Genomic DNA, 24,267 nt, shown 5'->3' on the forward strand with positions numbered 1-24,267 from the left:
CCGCGATTTGGTTTTCATAGCGTTCATTAAACTGAAGCCACATTCACAGTCTACACTGGATGCCATGAATGTTCCTCCAATATCCATCAACACAGCAAGGTCTTTGAATTGTTCATTTTGAGTTACAAACGACAACATAGATGACAAATTTGAAACAACTATGTCTTTGATTTTCTCAGCAATAACGAATTTGAAGTTGTTGTATTGATCAACTACTGTTAACTCCTCAGGCAGTGACCCAATATCAAAAGCAGCCCATGCCTGTACTTCCTCTTCTGGAAACCTTTCATCCAGATGGACACACAAGAGATTGATAAATGTGATCAGCGAGCTTGTATCGACTGCACTATTGGTTGGTACCTGTAATAGCGCTTTAACACTTTGACTCCACTGAGGTGATCTTGTTAATATTGACTTCTGATCTTGTTCAGTTTGCCTCGAGCTAGATGGTGAGATTCTAGAGTTGTTAAACCCTTCTTCTGAAGAAGAAGAGTCAATGAAGCCAAATCTGATAGAACATCATTCAAAATTTCCAGAGCCACCCTAAACTCAGAAGTGCTCAGCTTCTTGAAACAGAATTTGGCAATTGGGTCTTTTACCCGCTGTTCCTCGAAATATTGTAACAAAACAGCATAGTTTTGAACTATAGCTTGTACAGCAAAATGCCTCGACAGCCATCGCATTTCATTTAAAGGTCTGAATGCCACTGAATCATGCTCTGAGGCGTCAACGATTTCTTGAAATTTAACTATTTTCGAAATAGATCTACTAAACATAGAGTACACAGTTCTGATAAGAGTTTCAATGTCTTGCATCAGTTTGACTTCTTTCCATGTATCAGTTATTCCTAAATCTTCATGATGTGCTACACAGTGTTGCTGAGTTAGGTGTGGGATTTCTTTTTTCCATTTGTGCTGCTACTCCATTTTTTCTTCCTAACATAACAGATGTCCGATGTAAACATAACCATCTATGTTACTAAATGGAGATGCTGTGGTCTCTAGGCTGGGTGGTAAATGTGTCCAAGAGTCATCTAATACCGACCTAGTCATTGGAGTATCTGGGAGCACTGTTCAATACCCAAACTGTCAGTCTTTCTTACCCCAGAGAGGGTGGCAAAGATTCAGGCACAGATAGTTTGTTTCCTGTGGTTGTTGGTGCCCAGGATCTGGGATTATTTACACTTTATGGGTTCTATGGCTTCTATGCTGGATTTAGTGCCATGGGTGTTTGCCCACATACGCTGTCTTCAGAAGCACTGCTGTCCCATTGGAATCTGTTATCAGGAGTATCAATGACCTTTACCGCTACTGGAGGCATCTAGATCCAGTCTCTTGTGGTGGCTGTCACGCCGCAATTTAGAGAAGGAGCTGAACCTGGAAGCTCCAGACTGGGTGGTGGTGACCACGGATGCCAGCCTCATTAGTTGGGGGGGAGGGTGGTCTTTCAGGGATTGATGGCCCAAGGTCTGTGGTCAGCTGTGGAAGCAACCTGGTCAATAAATTATTTAAAGATGAGAGTGGTTCACAGGGCATTGGTATTTTTCATACCGGGGATCTGGGGATGAATGGTAAGTGTATTCTCAGACAATGCAATGACTGTAACTTATATCAATCGGTAAGGTGGGATAAAGAGCCAAGCAATGGCTCTGGAAACTCAGGAACCTGTTTGCCTGGTCAGAGCAATATCTGGAAGGGATATTGTCGTCGCATGTTGCCAGCGTAGACAGTGTGCAAGTGGACTATCTCAGCAGGCAGCAGTTGGATCTGGAGGAATGGGAATTGTCAGTGGAGGCCTTCACCCTATTTGGGCCAGTTGGGGCACGCCCCAGTTGGATCTGATGGAGTCGAGGAGCAATGCAAAAGTGGAGCAGTTCTTCAATCGTGGGTGAGAGGTTGGAGCTGAGGGAATAGACGCTTAGGTTCTCCCATGGCAGACATAGATTCTACTATACGTCTTTCCTCCATGGCTGCTATTTGGCACCTGTTAAGGCGCATTGGCATCCAGGAAGGGTCGTAATGGTTGCGCCTGGGTGGCCACATCGTCTGTGGTTCACAGATCTGGTTCATCTCGCAGTAGATGGGCCCCCCGGGGCTGTTATATCTGGGACCTATCTTTTCGGATCGGGTGGATGATTTTTGACTCGCGGCCTGGCTTTTGAGAGGAAACATTTGAGATTGAAGGGGTACTCTGAGCCGGTTATTGCCACTTTGCTTCAGGCCAGAAGACCATCCACATCTATGGCATATGTCAGAGTGTGGAGAATGTTTGAGGCCGGGTGTGCGAAGAAAGCCTGGATCCATTACAAGTGGATGTCCCTCCTTTTTCGGCATTTTTACAGCAGGGTTTGGTGTACAATTCCATTTGTGTGCAAGTGGCGGCTTTGGGTTATATGAGACAACCTGCAAGGCAGATTTCTGGCATCACATCTGGATGTACTCTGGTTTTTGAAGGGGGTCAAGCATTTGCATCCACTGGTACACAGGTTTTGTCTGGCGTGGAGTTTGAACTTGGATCTTCAAGTTCTCTGTGGGCCTCCATTTGAGCCATTACGGGAGGCGTCGGTAAAGGATCTCACTCTGAAAGTGTTCTTTCTGGTGGTGGTTTGTTCGGTTAGACTGATTTCGGAGTTACAGGTGTTGTCCTATAGGGAGCCGTTTCTGAGAATTACGGATGATGGCATATCCTTGCGTATGATGCTGTCCTTTTTGCCAAAGGTCATGTCTTTGTTCCACCTTAACCAGACTGTGGTGCTTCCTGTGTTTCCGAACAGGTCTTCTGGAGAATGGGAAGCGAGAGAGCTTCATTTGTTGGATGTTCAGTGGGCTCTTCTGCAGTACCTGAAGGTCACCAACAGTTTTCAATAGACTGATCACCTGTTTGTCTTGTTTGGGTGAGTGAAGAAGGGATGTAAAGTTTCAAAGGGCACAATTGCTTGTTGGTTAAAGGAAGCTATTTTTTCTGCCTATCTTTGCAAGGGTAGGAAGGTTCCAGAGGGGTTGCACGCATACTCCATGAGGACACAGGCAGCCTCTTGGACTGAGTGTCAGTTGGTGTCATCACAGGTGATCTGTAGGGTGATAATGTGGTCTTCACTGCACACTTTCTCCAGGCATTACTGATTGGATGTTCGCTCACCAGAAGAACCCATGTTTGAGTGTTGAGAGCGGGTCTTTCTGGTGCCACCCAGTATAAGGGTGCTTTGAACATCCCACTTGTCTGGACTGATGTGAGGTACAAACAGGAAAGGAAACTTGGTTCTTACCTGCTAATTTTCATTCTTGAAGTATCGCAGATCAGTCCAGAGGCCCTCCCATTCTTTGCAAAATACCTTTTTCTGATAATACTAGTGAAGGGTATAAGATTTTCAGTGTGTTTATATTTCAAGCCTATAGAAAGGCCTGGTTTGGCTTGGTTCCTTGGGGTTGATGTGCGGGCTCCAATCCCATTTTTAAAGTTTGCCCTGGGGTCAGTTAATTAGTTGTGAGGAACTGCAGGTGGCATTCTCAGTTAAGTAGCAGTGCCTCAAAGTTTTTATTCTCTGCCTCCATCTGCTGGTAGGGATGCAAAACCCACTTGTCTGGACTGATCTGTGGTACTTCAGGAACGAAAATTAGTAGGTAAAAACCAATTTTCGTATTCTTAGTATAACAGTAAATTATAACTGTCTAACAGTATCATGTTAAAAAATCAGCAAAAATACATTTAATATCTCTTTAATAGAGGAAATCTAAATCTACAGCTTGATTCCCATGTTTAGGTGGTGAAGGACCTGCTCTTCCAGAGCAATTTACAGCAGTCAAGTTGTCTGACTCCAGGTTAGTAAAATTCACTGAAAAATTAAATATAATGTGTTTTCCTTTTCTTTTTGATTCAGACATGCTTGTTAGCAGTAAGTGTTCAGTAGCAAGCTCTTGTCTGAGTGACACCCCACTAATCATCTGGAATGTTTCTTGTCAGTGTCATGAAAAGGAGTCATTGTGTATGTTGAGATCCTCACAAGATTCAGCTCTGTGAGCAGAAGTGTGATATTCATTTATTACTCTGGACTTGAATTCCAGGAGTGAACACAGTTTTGATTTATAGACAGATAGTCTATCAAATACAGTAAATATTACCCTTACCATACCATTACCAATCGAAATAACACAATCATGAAAATCCACTTACAGGCCAATTGCCTAAAGCCACATTAGGTTTGAAAAGTACCGTGGTTAACCTTGCAAATCTAACATGTGAGGTAGATATTTGCCTACGGTGGTATCCACTAAGATTTTAGTGTGTAAATGAACACCATGTTAAGATTTCCATGATAACTGGGGGTTGATCTGTTACCATAGAAATCTCTGATCTGCTAACTAGCCCAGTTTTACTAGATCAGTTAACACGGAGATAAAAACTAATGCCCTCTTCTCCCCCTAATCACATTCCCTCCACCCCAGCCTGCAGGAGAAGGTATGCTTGTTTCCTCCCTTCTCTAACAAATGAGTAAGCCTATTTTCCTGAGCCAGCTGGTTTGGAACAGTGATCAGGGAATCTGGAAGGGGGTGGGAGATGGTCGGTGGCTTCCAGGTGAGAGGGGTGGTGATTGGGAGGGAGGGTTTATTTTATTTAGCAATGTTGATGCCAATAGTGTTAAAGGGGCTAGGTTTCCCTTTTGCTCTATCTTAGGAACTGGAGCAAAATTGTTCTTGTTCAATGGGCTGCACAGAGCTTTGCTTCAGCGTGCTAGCTTTTACAGAGGGAAATGAGTGAATGATCTGATTATCCCTTTTTATGCATAATTTAAATATGTGGCTGCAGTCTTTTTAACGCAGCTGTTATCTGCTCTTTTAGTGACTTGTGCATTTGTAAACACCTGCATTATTTCATGAACCAGCTCCTAAATAATCAAGTTATATAAAAATGAAAGTAAATTGACTTTTAAAAAAATATTTTTTGGTTTGCTAATTGCACCCTGTTTTCAGAGGAATTTGTTTTTCACAGGAGAAGTGCAGTTATGTGGCATTACAGTGCAGAGCTGCCTGCCTCCACTGCTGTATCCCACAGTGAGCAGAGGAGGCAGAAAGCTGAGACCTGCAGAATGCTTACAGAGCTGAGTATTTTCTGTTACTTAGTTAACCTAGGATCAAATTGTTTTGAGCTAGATGAATAAGATCACAGAGAAGTGCTTTGCTGCACAGTTTGACTGTCTTTCTGCCTTATTGTCATTAAGAATGGATCTATCACAGCAATACATTGCTCTTGTCTGTAGGCAGAGGCTGGGCCGTTCCTGGTCTTACTCCCATTGCATGTATGGATTTCTAGTTCTTAAGAAACAAACTACAAATTCCAGCAAGTTGTGGAAGTGAGACCGAGACTGGTTCAGGCTCTCCCTATAGATAGATATGGAATCCTACTAATTGCCTCTTATTTTTTCTATACTGGTGCCATAAACCGAAAAAAAAACAAGGATGTCATGTGTATGAGATGTTAGTTCCTCTTTGAGAGAGCCTGGAGTTTAGTGTTGGATTATTATTATTATGGTTGAAATTGTAGTAAGATTAAAACCATCTAAGAAGGTATGTAGCCAGAAATCTGTTTAGAGAAAAAAAATGTTGAGTGAGTTCTTCTTAAATCCATTTTATATATTTTGGTTTGTCAGAATTGCTCTGAAATCTGGGTATGGCAAGTATCTTGGAATTAACTCCGATGGTCTGGTCATAGGACGCTCAGATGCCATAGGATCCAGAGAACAATGGGAGCCTGTTTTTCAAGAGGTAAGATACTGACCAGTTGTAGTGTTTATCCTTTAAGAGGATTGCTCTTTCTTCTCCTTTGCAAGGCTTCCTGTCTGGTCCCTTCTCTCCCAACTCCCTATCAGGGAGCTGCCATCACGCTCTATGCAGTAGAAGCATAGAGCGTGATGGCAGCATTTTCTTTTCACCCACACCCTGCAGTGCCACCCTCCTGCATATGCATACAGACTCTCTCTTCTGTCACTGTTTGGTTGACCGCTAGGCTTTAAAGAATTTTGCTTAGTTCCTCCCTCACCCCCTTCTGGTACATTGGGATGATTCTGTTTCTCAGTATTTTAGTTCCTGACATGTTTTTCTTTTGTGTCCTCGTAAAATCTGTTGTTTTACACAAGATATCTAAATTCCTAAAGTAGTATACTAGAAAGTTACAGTTTAATATGGCAATCTCCAGAGCTAGTAAGTGACCCAGTTTTCTGGGAAAACACTTTTGGCCATTCCAGGGTTTTGAATTGCCATCTACTGTATTGTGATGGTCATAATCCTGCTTTTTGTATGGCAGGAATTCTCAATTCCAGACACTGAAGACAATAAAATATCTGCAAGGATTATTTATTGGCTATATCTGCATACATTTTGGTTCAAGAACCCAGGCATTTTCCATGTTTCTGTTATCCTGAAAGCCAGGCCTGATAGCCCTTGGGGACCAGAGTTCAGACCACCTGCTCAATGTGAAGTCAAAACTGTAGATGCTAAGACCTGTCAGGTGGGTTGCAAAGAGCCACGGCTGGTATAAAGTCTCCCTTCAGACACAGTCATTCAGTAGCTCTGGGATTCTGAGTACAAACAAGTCTCATTCCCTGTACGTACCAGGATCGGTCCAGGACACCTGGGTTGTGACTCCGCACCAGTAGATGGAGACAGAGCAAGACCTGTCGGCTCAGTCATATATGACGGTGTGCCAGCCACAGCCCCTCAGTCTTACTCTGTCTCCAGTAGATGGTGCACGTGCAGTCACAGCCTCGGCCTGCCCTGGGTTCTGCTAGTCAGTTAGGGGTAGTTCGGTTTGTTTTTTAATTTTGAAAGTGCTGGTTAGTTAAGGTTCCAGCCACGCGTCTTTTATTTTGAAGTGCTGGTTTTGAAGTAGGTCCAGTCCGCCCTGCCTCCCAGGGGGGTTGGGTGGTTCTGAGGGGACCATCCCCCCCTGGTTGAGGCCGCTGCCAGGGTCGAGGACCCGGCTGGTCTAGTGGCAGCGTCGGGGCTGACACCGGGGAGCCCGGTTCACTCACCCCCGCTGGAACAGGGCCCCAGGACCGGGGACAGCGGCGAGTATTTAAAAAAAAAAAAAAAAAAAAAGTTTTCTTTGCTTTTTCTGCCTGCCGGCTCTCTGTCTCTTCACAGCTTCGTCTCGTTCTCTTCGGGGGGGGGGAGCCGCTTGCCGGGGGGTGGTTTTTTATTTTTTTAATCTGTTTTCTGCCGCGCTCGTTTCCGATGCCGCGCGGGTCGGCCTGCCGAGCATGCGGCTCGGCACGCGCGTGCCTTTCAAGGGAGGGCCTTTGCGCGTCCTGTGTTCCGGGCGGTATGGGGCCGTCCGGGCAGCGTCGGGGGGGGGCCGTTCCCGTGCGGTTCGATCGCCACCACGTGTGGCAGCAGCGTTGGAGGGGCCAGAGGATCTCTTTCCGCTTAGCGCGGGAGTGGCAGCCATCTTAGGCTCTGCCCGCGAAATCGCGCGGGTGCCGGTGGAAGATGGTGTCTTCCCCCCCCCCGCTTTCCCCGCAGCCGAGACTGGCGGGGGGGGGATACCCCGGGGGGGCAGCGCCCCCCGGGGAGGTTAGTTCAAGTGAGGAATCTTCGGGCTCCGGGTCTTCTTCTTTTTCAACGGACTTTGCATTGTTGCTGCGCAAGGTCCTTAAATATAAGGGCCGCAGGCGGAGGCGGCAGTCGTTTCGGGGGCTCACAAGTCGGGTCCGAAAAAGAAGAAAGCCAGGGGGACCTCAGGTCTTCCTTAAGGCCCCACCAAAGGGACACGAACCCCGCGGGGAGTCCCGCAGGGTGCCCCACAGGACACAGATAGCGAATCTTCCACCTATGATGAGGTGGATCCCCACGAGGAGTCCCCGCGGGGGGCCGAGGGGACGCCAGGGGGCGGTTCCACCCCGCCCGGAGCAGGCAAAGGGACGCAAGCCGTGGAAGGCGATGACCCGAAAGTGGTCCGACTCTTCCGCAGGGAGGAACTGGCCCCACTTATCCCAGCTATTCTCCAGGAGCTGGGGATAGAAGCTCCGCCGGTGGTCGCCCGGCAGGAGGCCAATATGGATCCGGTGCTTTTGGGTCTCACGGGTCCTGCAGTGGCTTTTCCCTTCCATTTTTCGTCGACTGATATCCTGTTTATGGAATGGGATACACCGGAGTTAGGCCTGAAGGTGACCAAGGCCATGGACAAGCTCTATCCTCTGCCGGAGGATGCATTGGAGCTTTTAAGGCTCCCGAAGGTGGACGCGGCGGTTTCAGCGGTGACAAAGAGGTCGACGATCCCTGTCACGGGAGCCACGGCCCTTAGAGATATCCAGGACCGGAAGCTGGAGGTGCAACTGAAGAAGATTTTTGAAGTATCAGTCTTGGGAGTCCGGGCCGCCATTTGTACCAACTTCGCTATGAGAGCCAGTTTGCACTGGGCTCAGGTCCTCCAGGCAAATGCGAGCCTATCAGACGAGGAAGCCTCGCAGGCGGATCGATTAGAGGCGGCGATAGCATATGGGGAAGATGCTCTCCACGATCTCCTTCGGACTTCTGCTAGGTCCATGGTTGTGGCTGTCTCTGCGCGCCGTCTCCTTTGGCTTCGTAACTGGACGGCGGATGGCTCCTACAAGGCTCACCTGGGGTCGCTTCCATTTAAGGGAAAGCTGTTGTTTGGCAAGGAATTGAATGATTTGATGCTTTCCCTGGGGGAGAACAGGGCTTTCAAGTTGCCTGAGGACAGGTCTAGGTCCCGGTCCTCCTTGTCCAGTAGGCCCCGTTTTCGTGGAAGCAGAAAGTCTCGTCCTCAGAGATCATCGGGCCCCGCATACCGGTCGTCTTCCGCTCAATCCTCCCAGTGGCCGCAGTCCTTTCGTGGGAAAAGATTCGGTAGACCGGGGGGGACCCCGTCGGGCACGGGGTCCAAGGCTTCGCAATGAGATGAGGCTGACCCATCCCTCGCCTCCACCCCAGGCCGTAGTTTCCAACGTCGGGGCGAGGTTGACGTTATTTTTCGAGGAATTGGGTCAAGGTAACGTCGGATCACTGGGTCCTCGACGTGATAAGACACGGTTACGCATTAGATTTTGCTCGAATCCCGTCAGACAAGTTCCTGGTGTCGCCCTGCAAGCATCCAGAGAAGAGAGCGGCGGTGCTAGGGACCCTCGGGTGCCTAGAAAGCTTGGGAGCCATTTCCCCCGTACCTGTCAGTCAGCAAGGCACGGGCCAGTACTCTATTTACTTCATCGTTCCGAAGAAAGACGGCACGTCCAGACCGATTTTGGATCTGAAAGCGGTGAACAGATGCCTTCGCGTCCCTCATTTCAAAATGGAGACAATTCGCTCGGTAATCGCCTCGGTACGGCCCGGCAAATTCCTGGCCTCGCTAGATCTCACGGAAGCGTACCTCCACGTGGGTATCCAGCCTTCATTTCAACGGTTCCTCAGGTTCTGCATCCTGGGAAGGCATTATCAGTTTCGAGCACTCCCCTTCGGGCTTGCGACGGCTCCTCGTACGTTCACGAAGGTGATGGTCGTGGTGGCAGCTCAGCTTCGGCGAGAGGGTTTCCTGGTACACCCTTACCTGGACGACTGGTTGATCCGGGCCAAGTCTGAGAGCCAGTGTCGGATGGCCGTGGCCAGAGTCATCCAGCTGCTGCAGTCCCTGGGCTGGGTCGTCAACTTCAGCAAGAGTCATCTAGTTCCCACCCAGTCCTTGGAATATCTAGGAGCTGTCTTCAACACGAAACGGGGCCAGGTGTCCCTGTCCGGGGAGCGCATGCGCAAGCTGCAGACTCAAGTCAAGCGGTTATTGTCTCTTCAGCTACCGCTGGTTTGTGATTACCTGATGGTTCTGGGGTCTATGGCGTCAACGCTCGCGTTGGTCCCCTGGGCGTTCGCTCATCTACATCCATTACAATCATCCTTGCTATCCCATTGGAAGCCGGTGTCAGAGGAATTCCACATTCCGCTGCCGCTCACGGATCAGGCGAGGGACAGCCGGCCATGGTGGCTAGTGGCGGAACACTTGACTTGTGGTGTGTCCCTGTTAGTTCCCAACTGGACGGTAGTGACCACGGATGCCAGCCTCTCCGGTTGGGGAGCGGTTTGCCTCGGCAAGTCCGTGCAGGGCCGGTGGTCTTCGACTCAAGCGCAGTGGTCCATCAACCGGCTAGAGACCAAAGCGGCTCGCCTGGCACTGCAGTCCTTCCTGCCGTTGATACGGGGAAAGGCGGTTCGGATATTGTCGGACAACGCGACCACCGTAGCCTACATCAACCGCCAAGGCGGGACACGGAGTCCACTAGTAGCGGAGGAGGCGCAGCTCTTGATAGGATGGGCGGAACAACATCTCAGCAATATCGCAGCGTCTCACATTGCCGGAGTCGACAATGTCCAGGCGGATTTTCTCAGTCGTCATCACCTAGATCCCGGGGAATGGGAACTAGCAGAGGACGCCTTCCTTCTCATCTGCAGGACGTGGGGGGTACCCCACATGGATCTCATGGCCACGTGGCAAAACGCAAAGGCCCCACGGTTTTACAGCCGACGCCGAGAGAGAGGGGCCGAGGGCGTCAACGCATTGGCTCTTCCCTGGCCGACGGACGTGTTGTTGTACATGTTTTCCCCGTGGCAGATGATAGGCAAGATCCTTCGTCGCATAGAGTTGCACCCGTCCACAGTGATTCTGGTGGCGCCAGAGTGGCCACGTCGTCCGTGGTTCGCCGATCTCATTCAGTTGTCGGTGGACGCTCCCCTTCGTCTATAGGGGTTCGCGGGGCTCCTCCGCCAGGGTCCCGTCTGTTTGGAGGATGCGGATCACTTTTGTCTCGCGGCATGGCCTTTGAAAGGAATCGCTTGAAAAGGAAGGGTTACTCAGATGCGGTGGTAGCCACGCTGTTGAGGTCCAGAAAGCAGTCTACGTCCTTGGCGTATGTCAAAGTCTGGGTGGTCTTTGAGGACTGGTGCGTGAAGCGTGGAGTGGATCCCACTTCAGCCTCCGTCTCCGATATCCTAGCGTTTCTCCAGGCTGGTCTTGCCAAAGGACTGGCGTGCAGTTCCCTGCGAGTACAGGTTGCGGTGCTTGGTTGCTTGCGAGGTAAGGTGCGGGGATCCTCCCTGGCCCTGCACCCAGATATTTCCCGTTTTCTTCGGGGAGCGAAGCATCTCCGTCCTCCATTGCATCATCCCTGTCCGTCCTGGAACCTCATTTGGGTTCTCTCCTCCTTATGCTAGGCACCATTTGAGCCCTTGAAGCGGTCGACTATTAAAGGTCTCACGTTGAAGACCGTATTCCTGGTGGCGATTGCTTCGGCACAGCGTGTTTCAGAGTTGCAGGCGCTATCCTGTAGGGAACCGTTCTTGCGCATTTCCGACTCAGGGGTCTCCTTGCGGACGGTTCCTTCCTTTTTGCCTAAAGTTGTTTCGGCATTTCATTTGAATCAATCAGTAGAGCTTCCCGCTTTCGCGGTTGGGGAGTCCTCTGATCTGAAAACGAGGGACTTACGGAAGCTAGATGTGCGGAGGTCCCTCCTTCGCTATCTAGAGGTCACTAATTCTTTTCGAGTGTCAGATCATCTGTTTGTTCTGTTTTCTGGTCCAAAGAAAGGTGCCGCAGCGTCCCGCACGACGATCGCCCGTTGGCTCAAAGAGGCCATTGGCTCAGCGTACCTAGTGCGGGGGAAACCGGTTCCCGAGGGTCTCGGGGCTCACTCAACTCATTCCCATGCGGCGCGTTGGGCGGAATCTTTTCAGGTGTCGCCTCAAGAGATTTGCAGGGCGGCTACCTGGAAGTTGTTACTTACCTTCATTAGACATTACCGGTTGGATGTTCAGGCTACTGAGACTGGGGGGTTTGGAGAGAGGGTACTCCGAGCGGGACTCTCTGCTTCCCACCCTCGGTAAGTTGGCTCTGGTACATCCCAGGTGTCCTGGACTGATCCTGGTACGTACAGGGAAAGGAAAATTAGTTTCTTACCTGATAATTTTCGTTCCTGTAGTACCAAGGATCAGTCCAGGATCCCGCCCGCATTGCTGTTTTGGAGTAACGGAGAGTCCGCTCGTGGTTAATTGCCTAATCTGATTTCTTGTTTCGCTCCCTTGGTTAGGGGAGTTCTGTTCCAGTGGGGGTCTTGTTGGCTCCCTGGTTAAGTTAGGTTTAGATGAGGTTACTGGTTTCATGTTTCTACTTTGACATTTCGTAAGACTGAGGGGCTGTGGCTGGCACACCGTCATATATGACTGAGCCGACAGGTCTTGCTCTGTCTCCATCTATTGGTGCGGAGTCACAACCCAGGTGTCCTGGACTGATCCTTGTTACTACAGGAACGAAAATTATCAGGTAAGAAACTAATTTTCCTATAAGGAGCAAAATATGTCCTAGGAATATTATCAACAACTCATCAAAAAGAAGATTTCAAAGTAGTTCAAAACATTTATTGTGTTATGTAGGGATTTTCAGTCCAAGGGATAACTGCTGTCTTGCTCTGTGTGAAGCACAGAGATAAATTACTTAATTATTCCTTTTCTTCCTGCTAGACCAGTCGTCGCGTATGGGATTTCTGCCTCCACAGCTATCAGAGTCAGAAGATCCTCCTCTTTTGTGACCTCACTTTGGGCTCTCAAGGAGGCATGTTACAGGGCTATAACCAGTAGTCTCAGTCTCCAGCAACTGTGGACACGTGAGGACGAAAGCTCCCAGAGGCTGGGTACAGCCCCAGCCTGGTGGAATCCTTATTGCTCCAGGAACAACAACCTGTAACGGTTGATTCTCCCAGGCCCTGCCCTGGTTGAGCCCCTGGGCGTTAGCCCAGTACCTTTAGGGATCTATGGAACCTTTCAGGAACCTGGCAGCCCTTTAAAAAAAAACAAAAAAACAGGACCTGCAGGATGGCTCTCCTTTCTTTGTCCTTGATCCTCCCCATCTCTCTCTCCCTGGTGAAGGCAAAACAAAACACTGAAGAGCAGAAGCAGGAAGAAACTATGTCTGGTTTAGCAGCCAGCAGTGGCTCCCGGGAGGTGGTGAGAAGCAATTATTCCACTGTTTTGTTTGGGGTAAGGAAAATGCAATATGGGGTCTGCTGTATTAGCAACACAAATAAGTATTTAATGTGCACTGCTGCAGCAATCCTGATGCTGCAGCTCAGCTGAGGGTGGGCAGCAGTGGCAGACAATGCTTGTTCACGGCGGGGGAGAAGAAGCTTAACTCACTGTGGAAGCATTATTTTTTGTTTGTTTGCCTTGCCATTTCTGGAACATTGCAGCTGGGCATAGAGGTAGAAGATGTGCCGTTTGTGGAGCCAAACAGGACCCCAGCATTGCAGGCTCCTTCTGCCTGGTCTATGAAGAAGAATCGAGCAGAAAGTCTCAGGGTGAAAATAGTAACTCAGTCCTTCAACCAAAGGAGGAGCAGTTGAGAGCAAAAACATTGATTGAACCAGGACAGTTACGCAGGTTCAGAGTAGCCCCAGACTGTTAGAGAAAGTGAATCCTCTTCTTTCCTTTGCAGGCATGATAGAGGGCAGCCCCAGTATGGGATTGGGGGGAGGCTTGTCCCCTCCTAATGCCCATGGGGGCCATATGGATCCCTGGCAGGCAATCTTTATCCCAGATTTCATTATGGCAATGCATAAAACCTATTTGGCCACGCATGGACCTGGCACTCCTGATTCCATAAGGAATAACCTTTGCTCCCTAGAGACAGGAGACAGCAGCCAAGAGGCCAAGGGAGAATTCAGAGTCCCCTACTATGGGGGATTCAAGCTCCTATCCCTCCAGGGATCATCATGTTCTGGAGGAGGTTCTCCCCAGAGGATTCTCAGGAGGAAAGGAAGTTCTCTTTAAAGGAATATGATGCCCCCATAGTATGCCTACTCCAGAAACAGGAGCTAGCAGCACTCATTTCCAGTGTGGTGGACACTTTAGGGATGTCAGTTACTCCCACTGAGGACCCAGCTGAAGGGGACCCTATCCTCCATGGCATTAGGAAACCCCTGAAGGCATTCCCCTTGCACAATGCCCACAGGCTTATGGTCCTTATGGAATGTAATTTTCCACAAAGGCGAGAGAGTTTTAAGTAAGATCTACCTCCTGCCACTGGAGGAGGAGAACAGCCTCCTCAGAACCCCCCAAGTCGACGCTTTGGTCTCGACATTTACAAGCAAGACAACTGTTCTGCGACAGAGGGTTCAGCACCGAAGGACCCCAAGACAGGAAAATAGAGGCAACCCTCAAACATTTACGACAAACGAAATGGCCCTGCAGGCCTCTATTTGCAGAGACTATGCGGCCAAGCTGCATAGCATTGGGTTCAACAATGCAAGGAACTGCATATGCGTGAGCCCCTCTTGCTGTGATGCAGCCTCATAGGTAGAGACCTGAGACCCACACCAGTGGCAGGTGAACAAGTCTTGGCACGGGCCAGACTATGACTGAATCCAAAAAATCTATACAAAGACCAGGCTGCGGCTGAAGCCAGGCAAGGAGAAGGCTGATGGCTTGAAACAAGGCTGAAGCGGAGCTGAAGACTGCAGCGGAGCCACTGGTGAAGTTGGAAGCAAAGCTGAAGGCTGAGAAGACGGAAACAGGCTGGAGGGCTTGAGCAAGGCTGAAGACTGAAACCAGGAGAAGCAGGAACTAGGAAGCCTTCTCTGCTGAGGCATAGAATCCAAGTCCAGGCAGGCTAAGTAACCTTGAATAAGTTACATCATCATCTGAGTTAGTACCCGATTCTCCCACCGTACGCCAAATCACGCACATCAATGCACACACACGCCCTAGGCATCTTTTCACCGGGTCCTAGGATCACACGCATCAGAGCATCCAATGGCAGTTCCCTGCTGCACGGTGAACCTCCCCCCACCCTCAGAATCTAGGAAGAAGACTGAATTCTAACACAACAGCTCCCAGGTATCCCAGAATTATCCTGTTTGGAACTAGCTATAGCATTTTCTGGCTGATATGTATGACCTAGTAAGAATGTCCTCCAGGGCTCTGTCTTCAGGAGTAGTGGCCAGGAGAATTTTAATGGCTGTGAAACTGGATGGCAGACTCTGATTCAAAGTCTTGCCTACTGAATGTAAAACTACTTTTCAAGGGCAGACTCCTCTTTGGAGAAGATCTGGAAAAGCTAGTGAAGGATCTGGGGGGACTCAAAACCCCAGAGCCTTCCTGAAAATAAAAACCGTGTAGGTCACGGAGTCTTAAATCCCAGTGCGTACAAGACTGGCGCAGGTATGTGCCCAGGAGGCAGGCCCTTTCAGACACACAAAGCAGGAGCCAGTTCTTTTCTGGGGCAAGAAGAGTGAAAGCAGAGCCACCTGCAGTTGTAGGTGGCAGCAGGTCCCCTTAAAAATAGTCCCAATTGGGGGGGGAGCCTGCTGAGGTACTACAAAGAGAGGTCCCAGGAAACAAGACGGAAGCGATCCAAGGTGGCAAGGAAGCAACCAAGAAGTATAGATCTGTAAAAACCAGGATTCTTTATTATTACAATATGATGTAGTAGAGAATAAAGCCCGACTCTGGACGAGTTTCACTCATATGACCGAGCTGCTTCAGGGGCTACAACAATCATAAAACACAAATATTAAGACATACAAGCATAAATAGAGACTTAAATATAATTAAACATATATAAAATCATAAAAGACAATTGCTAATTAATTTAATAACAAATAAAATTTAAAAATGTTAAATAAAATTGTTTAAAAACAAACTTTAAAATAAATTGTGACAACCAGAAACACACACATTCACGGATAGAAGGAAAACAAAAATTTGTGCTCATGTACCTTATAAATACAGCTAAACAGACAATTGTGTCAGTCTAAGAATACGGAAGTACATATACGGATGGGAGGCGAGTGGAAAAATGAAAACTGTGCCTAACTAGATAAGCTAAACAATGATCAGACCAGCTTTCTCATTGATATTTAAAAGACCACATTCAATTTTCCTTTGGAACCAGACACATTGTTGTACTAACATTTCTACAGTGTTGCAATGAATACAAATAGAAATGTGGTGCCAACATGATAATTCATATTCACAGAGTTAGATCCATTCACTAAACTAAAGAACTTATTGATATACTTTAATTCAAAATTTTTAATGTAGTGTCCTATATTTTATGACTCAAATTAAGGACATTGGCACCATTCACATTAATGATCTTTTGTTTAGTATTGCCTATTCTTTTCTTAACAAAAGAGCAAGATGACTGTATAAAAATTGGTGAGAGAATTTTTTTAAAGATCTTTAAACCATTATTACCAGGAAAAAGAGCAAAACCCCTTCGTGCATACGTTATCTATTTAAGTGGGACCCGAGTGATAGAATTAAATGCTGAACCCTACTAGGGCTACATAGACACAGCTCTGAATAAATTTAGGCCATACTTTAAGATGCATAAATGTATTTAGAATTACTTATCAGCTATCTAAAATAGTGCCGTGGTTCAAAAACTACTTAACACCCTACTTGAGCAGTGCAGATACATTTAAAATATCTTATGAACTCATGCTGCCATGAACAAATCCATATGCCGACCCACCAACCCTCTTATTCATAAATGAAAACACAATATAAGTTAAATCAAATACATAGTTATTAAACATAAGAACATAAGAAATTGCCATGCTGGGTCAGACCAAGGGTCCATCAAGCCCAGCATCCTGTTTCCAACAGAGGCCAAACCAGGCCACAAGAACCTGGCGATTACCCAAACACTAAGAAGATCCCATGCTACTGATGCAATTAATAGCAGTGGCTATTCCCTAAGTAAATTTGATTAATAGCCGTTAATGGACTTCTCCTCCAAGAACTTATCCAAACCTTTTTTGAACCCAGCTACACTAAGTGAAGTTTTGTTTTAGGTGAAGGTGTGCACGTCTCAGCGTCGTCCCATTCGCCAAACCGGAAGTATTTCTTTAAACTCTTTTCCCACGAGCGGTCATGCTCTTACATTTCAATATTTTTTCTTTAAATCATTCATTAAAGTTAAACAGAGACATAATAATATCTAAACGACTCTTAAAAAAAACAACAAAAAAAACAAAGTGAAGTGTGAGTGCGAACAGAAAAAGAGTGACAGCCTAAAAATTCATTTTCCTCTGGTTAACAATAATGATAATAATAATAATAAACACCTATTCTGACTATACAAGAATAAAGTGATAACAATTGTGAAAGGACAGAGAGTGATTGTGACTGTGAGCAGAAATATCTTTAAGTGAAAAAGAGACATCATCTATTCCCGCTATTAGCTGGAGCGGGGCAAATTGCTTATCCGGGCAGCGCACTCCATGAAACCTGAGCTCAGAGAACATTCATCCACATTCGACAGTCTTGAGGAAACCAAGCATCACTAGACAGAGCCCTGCAAGCACTTTGGAACAGCTAAGTGAATACACTTATCACCAACACTATGTCTACTTAGATAGGGTAAGAGATCCAGAGAGACAGAGACACAGCTAACAAATGAAAGGAAGGAGAGAAAGTGATAGTATTCCAGAACTCATTTAAGATTAAGAACACAGGAAAGAAAACCATACTTGCCTTTTCTTACACCAGTTGCTTAGACTGGAACTCCTGAGAAGAATCCACTTCTTTTACTACAAACAGCATCACTTACATCAGTTTAAACTGAGACAAATTTCATCACTTATCTGATAAGTGCTCTTTATAGCAGATACTGGTACCAGTCTGGGAATAGTAATTCTGTAAGGAAATTAAATAGAGAAATAGGCTCTTTGGTATTATTTATTATTGAAAAGAGATTTTGTTTTGAGTGCTATTTTCAAAATTTACAAGAATTTAAATTGCTGTTTATTGCTACTTACTTGGTAAATAATCCAAATTCCCTGTACGTACCAGGATCAGTCCAGACACCTGGGTTGTGACTCCGCACCAGCAGATGGAGACAGACTAAAACTTGTGGGCGGAGTTACATATGCCCCTGTGCCAGTCACAGCCCCTCAGTCTTACTCTGTCTCCAGTAGATGGTGCAGGTTTGGTCACAGCCCTGGTTCCCTGGGGTTTTTTTTCTTATAGTCAGGGTTCTTTGGTTAGTTAGTTTTGTCTTACTGTTAAAAGCTATTTTCTGTTCTATTTGGATTCCCGCTGGTCCTGCCTCCCAGGGGGGTTTTGAAAGTCCTGAGGGGACCATCCCCCCCTGGTTGAGGCCGCTGCTAGGGTCGAGGACCCACCTTTTGCAGTAGCAGCGTCGGAGGTGACACCGGGGAGCCCGGTTCACTCACCCCTGCTGGAACACAGGCCTCAGGACCGAGGACAGCGGCAGTAGTAAAAAAAAAAAAAAAATTTTGGCTGCTTTTATTTTGCTGCGGCTCCTGTTTCCTTTCAGTGCCGGCTCTCCGTTCCTTCGCGTTCAGGCGGATTTTCTCAGCCGTCATCATCTGGATCCCGGAGAGTGGGAGCTGGCGCCGGAGGCTTTTCAGCTGATCTCCCAAAAGTGGGGGACGCCTCATATGGACCTCATGGCTACCTGGCAGAATGCCAAGGCGCCCAGGTTTTACAGCCGTCGGAGAGAGAGAGGGGCCGAAGGCGTCGACGCGTTGGTCCTTCCGTGGCCGACGAATGTCCTGCTGTACGTGTTCCCTCCTTGGCCGATGATCGGCAAGATTCTTCGGCGCATCGAATTACATCCGGCAAGTGTAATCTTGGTAGCGCCAGAATGGCCGCGGCGACCGTGGTTCGCAGACCTCATCCAGTTGTCGATAGCGTCTCCCCTTCGCTTCCAGGGGTTTCCGGGCCTCCTCCGTCAAGGCCCCGTTTGTTCGGCGGATGCGGATCACTTCTGTCTCGCGGCATGGCTTTTGAGAGGCAGCGCTTGAAGAGGAAAGGTTATTCGGATGGGGTAGTCGCTACGTTGTTGCGGGCCAGAAAGTAGTCTACCTCTATGACTTATGTTCGCGTCTGGGTAGTCTTCGACGAATGGTGCGCAGAGCGCAATGTGGAGAGTACAGGTGGCGGCTCTTGGCTGTCTGAGGGGCAAGGGGCACAGGGGTTCCCTGGCCTTGCATTTGGATGTTGCGCATTTTCTCAGGGGGGCTAAACATCTTCGTCCTCCATTGCGCCATCCCTGTCCGTCATGGAATCTCAACTGGGTACTCTCCGCGTTGTGCTCGTCTCCTTTCGAGCCCATTAAACGGGCAACGCTCAAGGATCTTATGTTAATGGTAGTTTTCCTTGTTGCTATTGCATCGGCGCGTCGCGTCTCAGAATTGCAGGCTCTGTCCTGTAGGGAGCCGTTCCTTCGGATCTCGGATTCTGGAATCTCTTTGCGGACGGTCCCTTCTTTCTTGCCCAAGGTGGTTTCGGCCTTCCACGTGACTCAGTCCATTGAGCTTCCAGCTTTTCCCATTCACGATGCGTCGCTGCCACAGATGCAGGAGTTGCGGAAGTTGGATGTCCGGAGGGCAGTCCTCTAGAGGTCACCAATCCGTTCCGGGTTACGGATCATCTTTTTGTTTTGTTCTCAGGCCCAAAGCGTGGGGGTCTGGCTTCCCGGGCTACGATTGCACGCTGGCTCAAGGAGGCCATTGGTTCGGCGTACATAGTACGAGGAAAGTCTGTGCCGCAGGGTCTCCGAGCACATTCTACTCGTGCTCACTTGCTTCCTGGGCAGAGGCTTCTCAGGTGTCGCCCCAGGAGATTTGCAGGGCGGCTACTTGGAAGTCGTTGCATACCTTTACCCGTCATTACCGGCTGGATGTTCCAGACACTGCCGGGGGTTTTGGAGAGAGGGTACTCCGTGCGGGACTCTCTGCTTCCCACCCTCGGTAACTTAGCTCTGGTACATCCCAGGTGTCTGGACTGATCCTGGTACGTACAGGGAAAGGAAAATTAGTTTCTTACCTGATAATTTTCGTTCCTGTAGTACCAAGGATCAGTCCAGGATCCCGCCCCAGCTGCTCTGAAGAATCGGAGAGTCCGCTCGTTGAGTTATTCGGTTGCTGTTTTCAAGGGGTTTTGGACATGGCTCCCGTTGGGGATGGGTTTTGTAGTTAGTTTACCTGTCCTATGCTACTTTGACATTACGTAAGATTGAGGGGCTGTGACTGGCACAGGGGCATATGTAGCTCCGCCCACAAGTTTTAGTCTGTCTCCATCTGCTGGTGCGGAGTCACAACCCAGGTGTCTGGACTGATCCTTGGTACTACAGGAACGAAAATTATCAGGTAAGAAACTAATTTTCCTTTGGAAAACTGCTTTTGTTAAATTACCTTGAATTCATCTGAGACTTATTATTCTAAAGACTCTGCCTTCCCTCTGTACCCCTGGGAGACTAGTTGGGTAGGTTTCAGATACTTTGGATTGGAAGACCCAGCTGGAAGGAGAACAGTTGTTCTTTTCTGACCCTTCTTTTGTGGATTGAGTAACTCCCAGAATAACATCAGAAACATCTTAGCACAGCAAACATCTTAGCCACCGTAGTGGGAGAGTCACTGCCCAGAAGTGACAGGTTAGAGGTGAAGCTGTCCTGGTCCTTGATAGTCCGCTTCCTGTCGGTGAGGACCCAGCTACGTCTCCAGTTGGGTAGCATCAACTTCACCTCAGCACAAGGGCTCACACACAGTGATACCAGCAGCACTCCAAACTCACTCTTCAAGGGTAGGCACAAGCATTATGCTGGGCAGAGGTGGAGCAGGGATTATTAAGACAGCCCTGTCTTTCTCCCACCACAACAAAAAGTAGCTTTTTTAACTACCATATGTGATGACTGGTCTAGCAAGAAGAAAAGGAAGGTTAAATTATTTTTACCTGATAATTTTCTTTCCTTGAGTCCTGCTAGACCGGTCCAGAACCTACACAGGAACACATGATTAAGTAGGAAATAAATATGAAACACGCTCTTATTTCCTAGGGTTTTTTTCTCTCTCTTTTCTCACTTGGAACAGATTTTTGGATCCTATGACATTTTATAAAAAAAAAAAAAGGGGGGGTATGTAGGTAGTCATAGTGCTCTGGCAGAAGACTATAAGCTATGGTCCTGGGACACACCTCCCTTATAACCTGAAGTGAGGTCATAAAAGAGGTGCGTCTTCTGTCTCCGACAGCTGTGGAGGGGAAAATCCTACACATGATGACTCGTCCAGCAGGACTTGAGGAAAGAAAATTATCAGGTAAAAATAATTTATGCTTATTATAAATGACTCCACTTTTGTTTCAGATGTATCCTTAGAAAGCTGTTGCCATTTATTAATTATAAAGCACATGGGACATTTGCTTATCGGAACTAGCTGATAGAATGTAATTTTTTATTTAAAACTTTCTGTGCAAGACTAATGCATATGGTATTTTTCTCCAGGGCAAAATGGCATTGTTAGCATCGAACAGCTGCTTCATCAGCTATAATGAGGAGGGGGATATTGTGGCCCAAAATAAAACTGCAGGAACAGAAGAAATGATAAAGGTAACATAAATTTAACAGAGTTTGCTAAAAGAAAAACAAAAAAACATATTTCCTTACATTGATTTTTTTTTCTAAGTGAGTAAGCACAGTGCTTCCTCTTTACTGATAGAATATGCCGATTGTTGTCACTTAAAAATCCCCTCTTTTATGAGAATGACAGGATGTTAGTCTTCACACATGGGTGACTTTATCAGATGGAGCCCCAATGTGGAAAACTTATATCAAGGTTTCTAGACCTTTGACTAGGCACACTGAGCATGCCCTATATCATGCGTCTACGTGGGGTCCCTCTCTAGCCTCTCTCTTCCCACAGTTCTGTAAACCTTGCGGTGTGAGTGAGCTCACTTTTGGATGTTTTTTGTCAGAGTCCTCTGACTAGGGCTCCGAGGATCTCCCATCAGACCCTTCTCCAGAGGAGTGAAGGAAGTCTCCGCCTGAGGACTTGACCTTCACAGGCTTCCTGAGGGTGATGGCGGAAGCCATCCCATTTCAGTTAATGGAGGAGGATGCCAGGTGCAAAATGCTTGAGAGCCTCCTAAGGAGATCATGGCGGCTCTGGTGCACAGGATCATTAAGAAGCTGCTGCTGAGGATATGGGAACACCCCCTCACAGTGGTTGAATCCGCCTTCAAGAGGGCCAAGCATTCTCGGACTTATTCCTCGGCACCCCCAAGGAAGGACCATAGAGCGATGGAAGCTCTTGGGAGGAAGGTATTTCAAAGCACCATGCTCATTGCCTGCTTTGCTGCCTACCATCTCTATATGAGCTAGTACTCTGGAAGCAGGTGCAGGAAGTGGCTGAGCAGTTGCTTCAACAGCAGCAGGACACCATCGTGTCACTGGTACACAAAGGCCTGGCGTGCGGAAAACATGAGGGCCGAGTGACATATGATGTTTTTGAGACTGTGTTGAGACTCTCTGCAGCGGGAATTGGCACCCGCAGAATGGCATGACTGCGGGCCTCAGATCTCCAACCAGAGGTACAGGAATGACTTGCCGACGTGCTGTGTACTGGGGACAAATCTCTTCGGAGATAGGGTGAGGGATGCCGAGACCCAACTTCGGGACCACCATGAAACTCCAATAACTCTCTGCCAGCACTCCGAATCCAGCCTCTTCTAGAGGCCGGCGAGACAGGGACCAAGGAAGCTTTCTTTCTCCAAAGGAAGTACTATCCTTCACCCCTCGCTCCCACGGCCGTCTCAAGCAGCAGAGAGCCCCCAAGCCCCAGCCAGCACCTCAGTCACCTCCAGGGACAGGATTTTGACTAGGTCATAGGAAGCATAAGCCAGTCGCCCATACCTGAATGTTGGACCCTCCAATCAAGGTCAGGCTGCAGTTCTTTGCAAACCAGTGGCCCAGTATAACCTCAGACCAGTGGGTTTTTTCCATTGACTATCAAGGTTATCAATTGAACCTATTGGGTGTCTCGCCAAATTACATTTTGGGGGCCGGTAGTGCATCAGGAGGTACTGCTAGTGGAGCTCTCCTCCCTCTTAATGGCCAGGGCAGTCGAGCACGTACCACCAGAGCAAAGAGGGCGATTCTACTCCAGGTACTTCCTGATTCCAAAGAAAAGGAGGACTTGTCCCATCCTAGACCGAAGGGCCTTGAACAAGTTTCTAAAAAAAGAAAAGTTCAAGATGGTTTTCCTGGGCACCCTGATTTCCCTTTTACAAAAAGGGGACTGGCTATGCTCCCTCGATCTAAAGGACGCATACACTCATATCGAGCTCTTCCCCAGTCACAGGAAGTATCTCTGATTTGTGGTAGGAAAACAGCACTTCCAGACTGGGTGTTGCCATTTAGACTAGTGTCGGCCTCACGAGTCTTCACAAAATGCCTGGCCATGGTAGTGGCGCACCTCAGTAGGCTGGGAGTATATGTTTTCCCTTATCTGGTCGATTGGCTGGTCAAGAGCACTTTTCAAGCAGGGGCCGCCAGGTCCTTGCGCTTAACCATCCTGGTGTTGGAGTTACTAGGGTTTGTCATCAACTACCCGAAGTCCCATCTCAGCCCGTCACTTCAATTGGACTTCATAGTTGCCCTGCTAGACACTGCTCAGGCCAAGGCCTTCCTATCTCGACAAAAGGCCGTCACCTTGACGACTATCGAGTCAGTGATTCAGCAGAGCCAGCAGGTGTCAGCCTGGCACATGTTGAAACTGTTGGACCACATGTTGGGAGTGACATGGCCACAACTGTCCATGTCACTCCCTTGACACATTTACACATGCACAGAGCCCAATGGCCCCTGAGGTCACAGTGGTGCCAGGCCACACAGAACTTCCAGGATTGCATCAGAGTCACCCTGTCTTTCCGGGACTCATTGTCCTGGTGGTGAGTACTTTCAAATCTGGAACGGGAGAATCTCTTTTTGAAGTCCCCCTACCCAAATGATCCTAATCACAGATGCGACAACTTGGAGTGGGGAGCTCATGTAGATTGGCTCAGCACCCACGGTCTCTGGTCCGCTCAGGAACATTGTCAAATCAACTTCCTGGAGCTTCGGGCAATCAGGTACATGCTATGGCTTTCAGAGATCGCGGAGAATGTGGTAGCGGACAGGCTGAGTCGAGCCTTCAAACCCCACGAGTGGTCTCTGGACCAGGGGGTAGAGAATTGGATATTCCACCTCTGGGGGAGCCTGGACATAGATCTGTTCATGTCCCCTTGCAACAGGAAGGTGCCTCTGTTCTTCTCCCTGTACAAGTCAGATGACAAACCAGCCTCGGATGCCCTTGCCCGTCACTGGGGCAATAGTCTTCTATACGCATATCCTCCAATTCCCTTAGTGGCGAAGATTCTCTTGAAGTTTTGCGAGGACAGGGGGACTATGATCTTCCTAACCCCTTATTGGCTGATA

At 48.1% G+C, this 24,267-nt stretch overlaps 1 protein-coding gene across 1 annotated transcript in view; it reads left to right on the top strand.

The window, feature by feature from the left end:
- The window catches only part of FRG1 (FSHD region gene 1), a 76,856-nt gene that overhangs the window by 18,292 nt on the left and 34,297 nt on the right, over positions 1–24,267 (top strand). The window contains exons 4-6 of the mRNA XM_029586977.1: positions 3,761–3,818; positions 5,645–5,759; positions 21,298–21,402. Of these exons, the coding sequence (XP_029442837.1) occupies positions 3,761–3,818; positions 5,645–5,759; positions 21,298–21,402 (278 nt within the window). The remainder of the gene's footprint in view (positions 1–3,760; positions 3,819–5,644; positions 5,760–21,297; positions 21,403–24,267) is intronic.

The sequence above is a fragment of the Rhinatrema bivittatum genome, chromosome 1 (assembly GCF_901001135.1).
Source record: "Rhinatrema bivittatum chromosome 1, aRhiBiv1.1, whole genome shotgun sequence".
NCBI classification, from domain to species: domain Eukaryota; kingdom Metazoa; phylum Chordata; class Amphibia; order Gymnophiona; family Rhinatrematidae; genus Rhinatrema; species Rhinatrema bivittatum.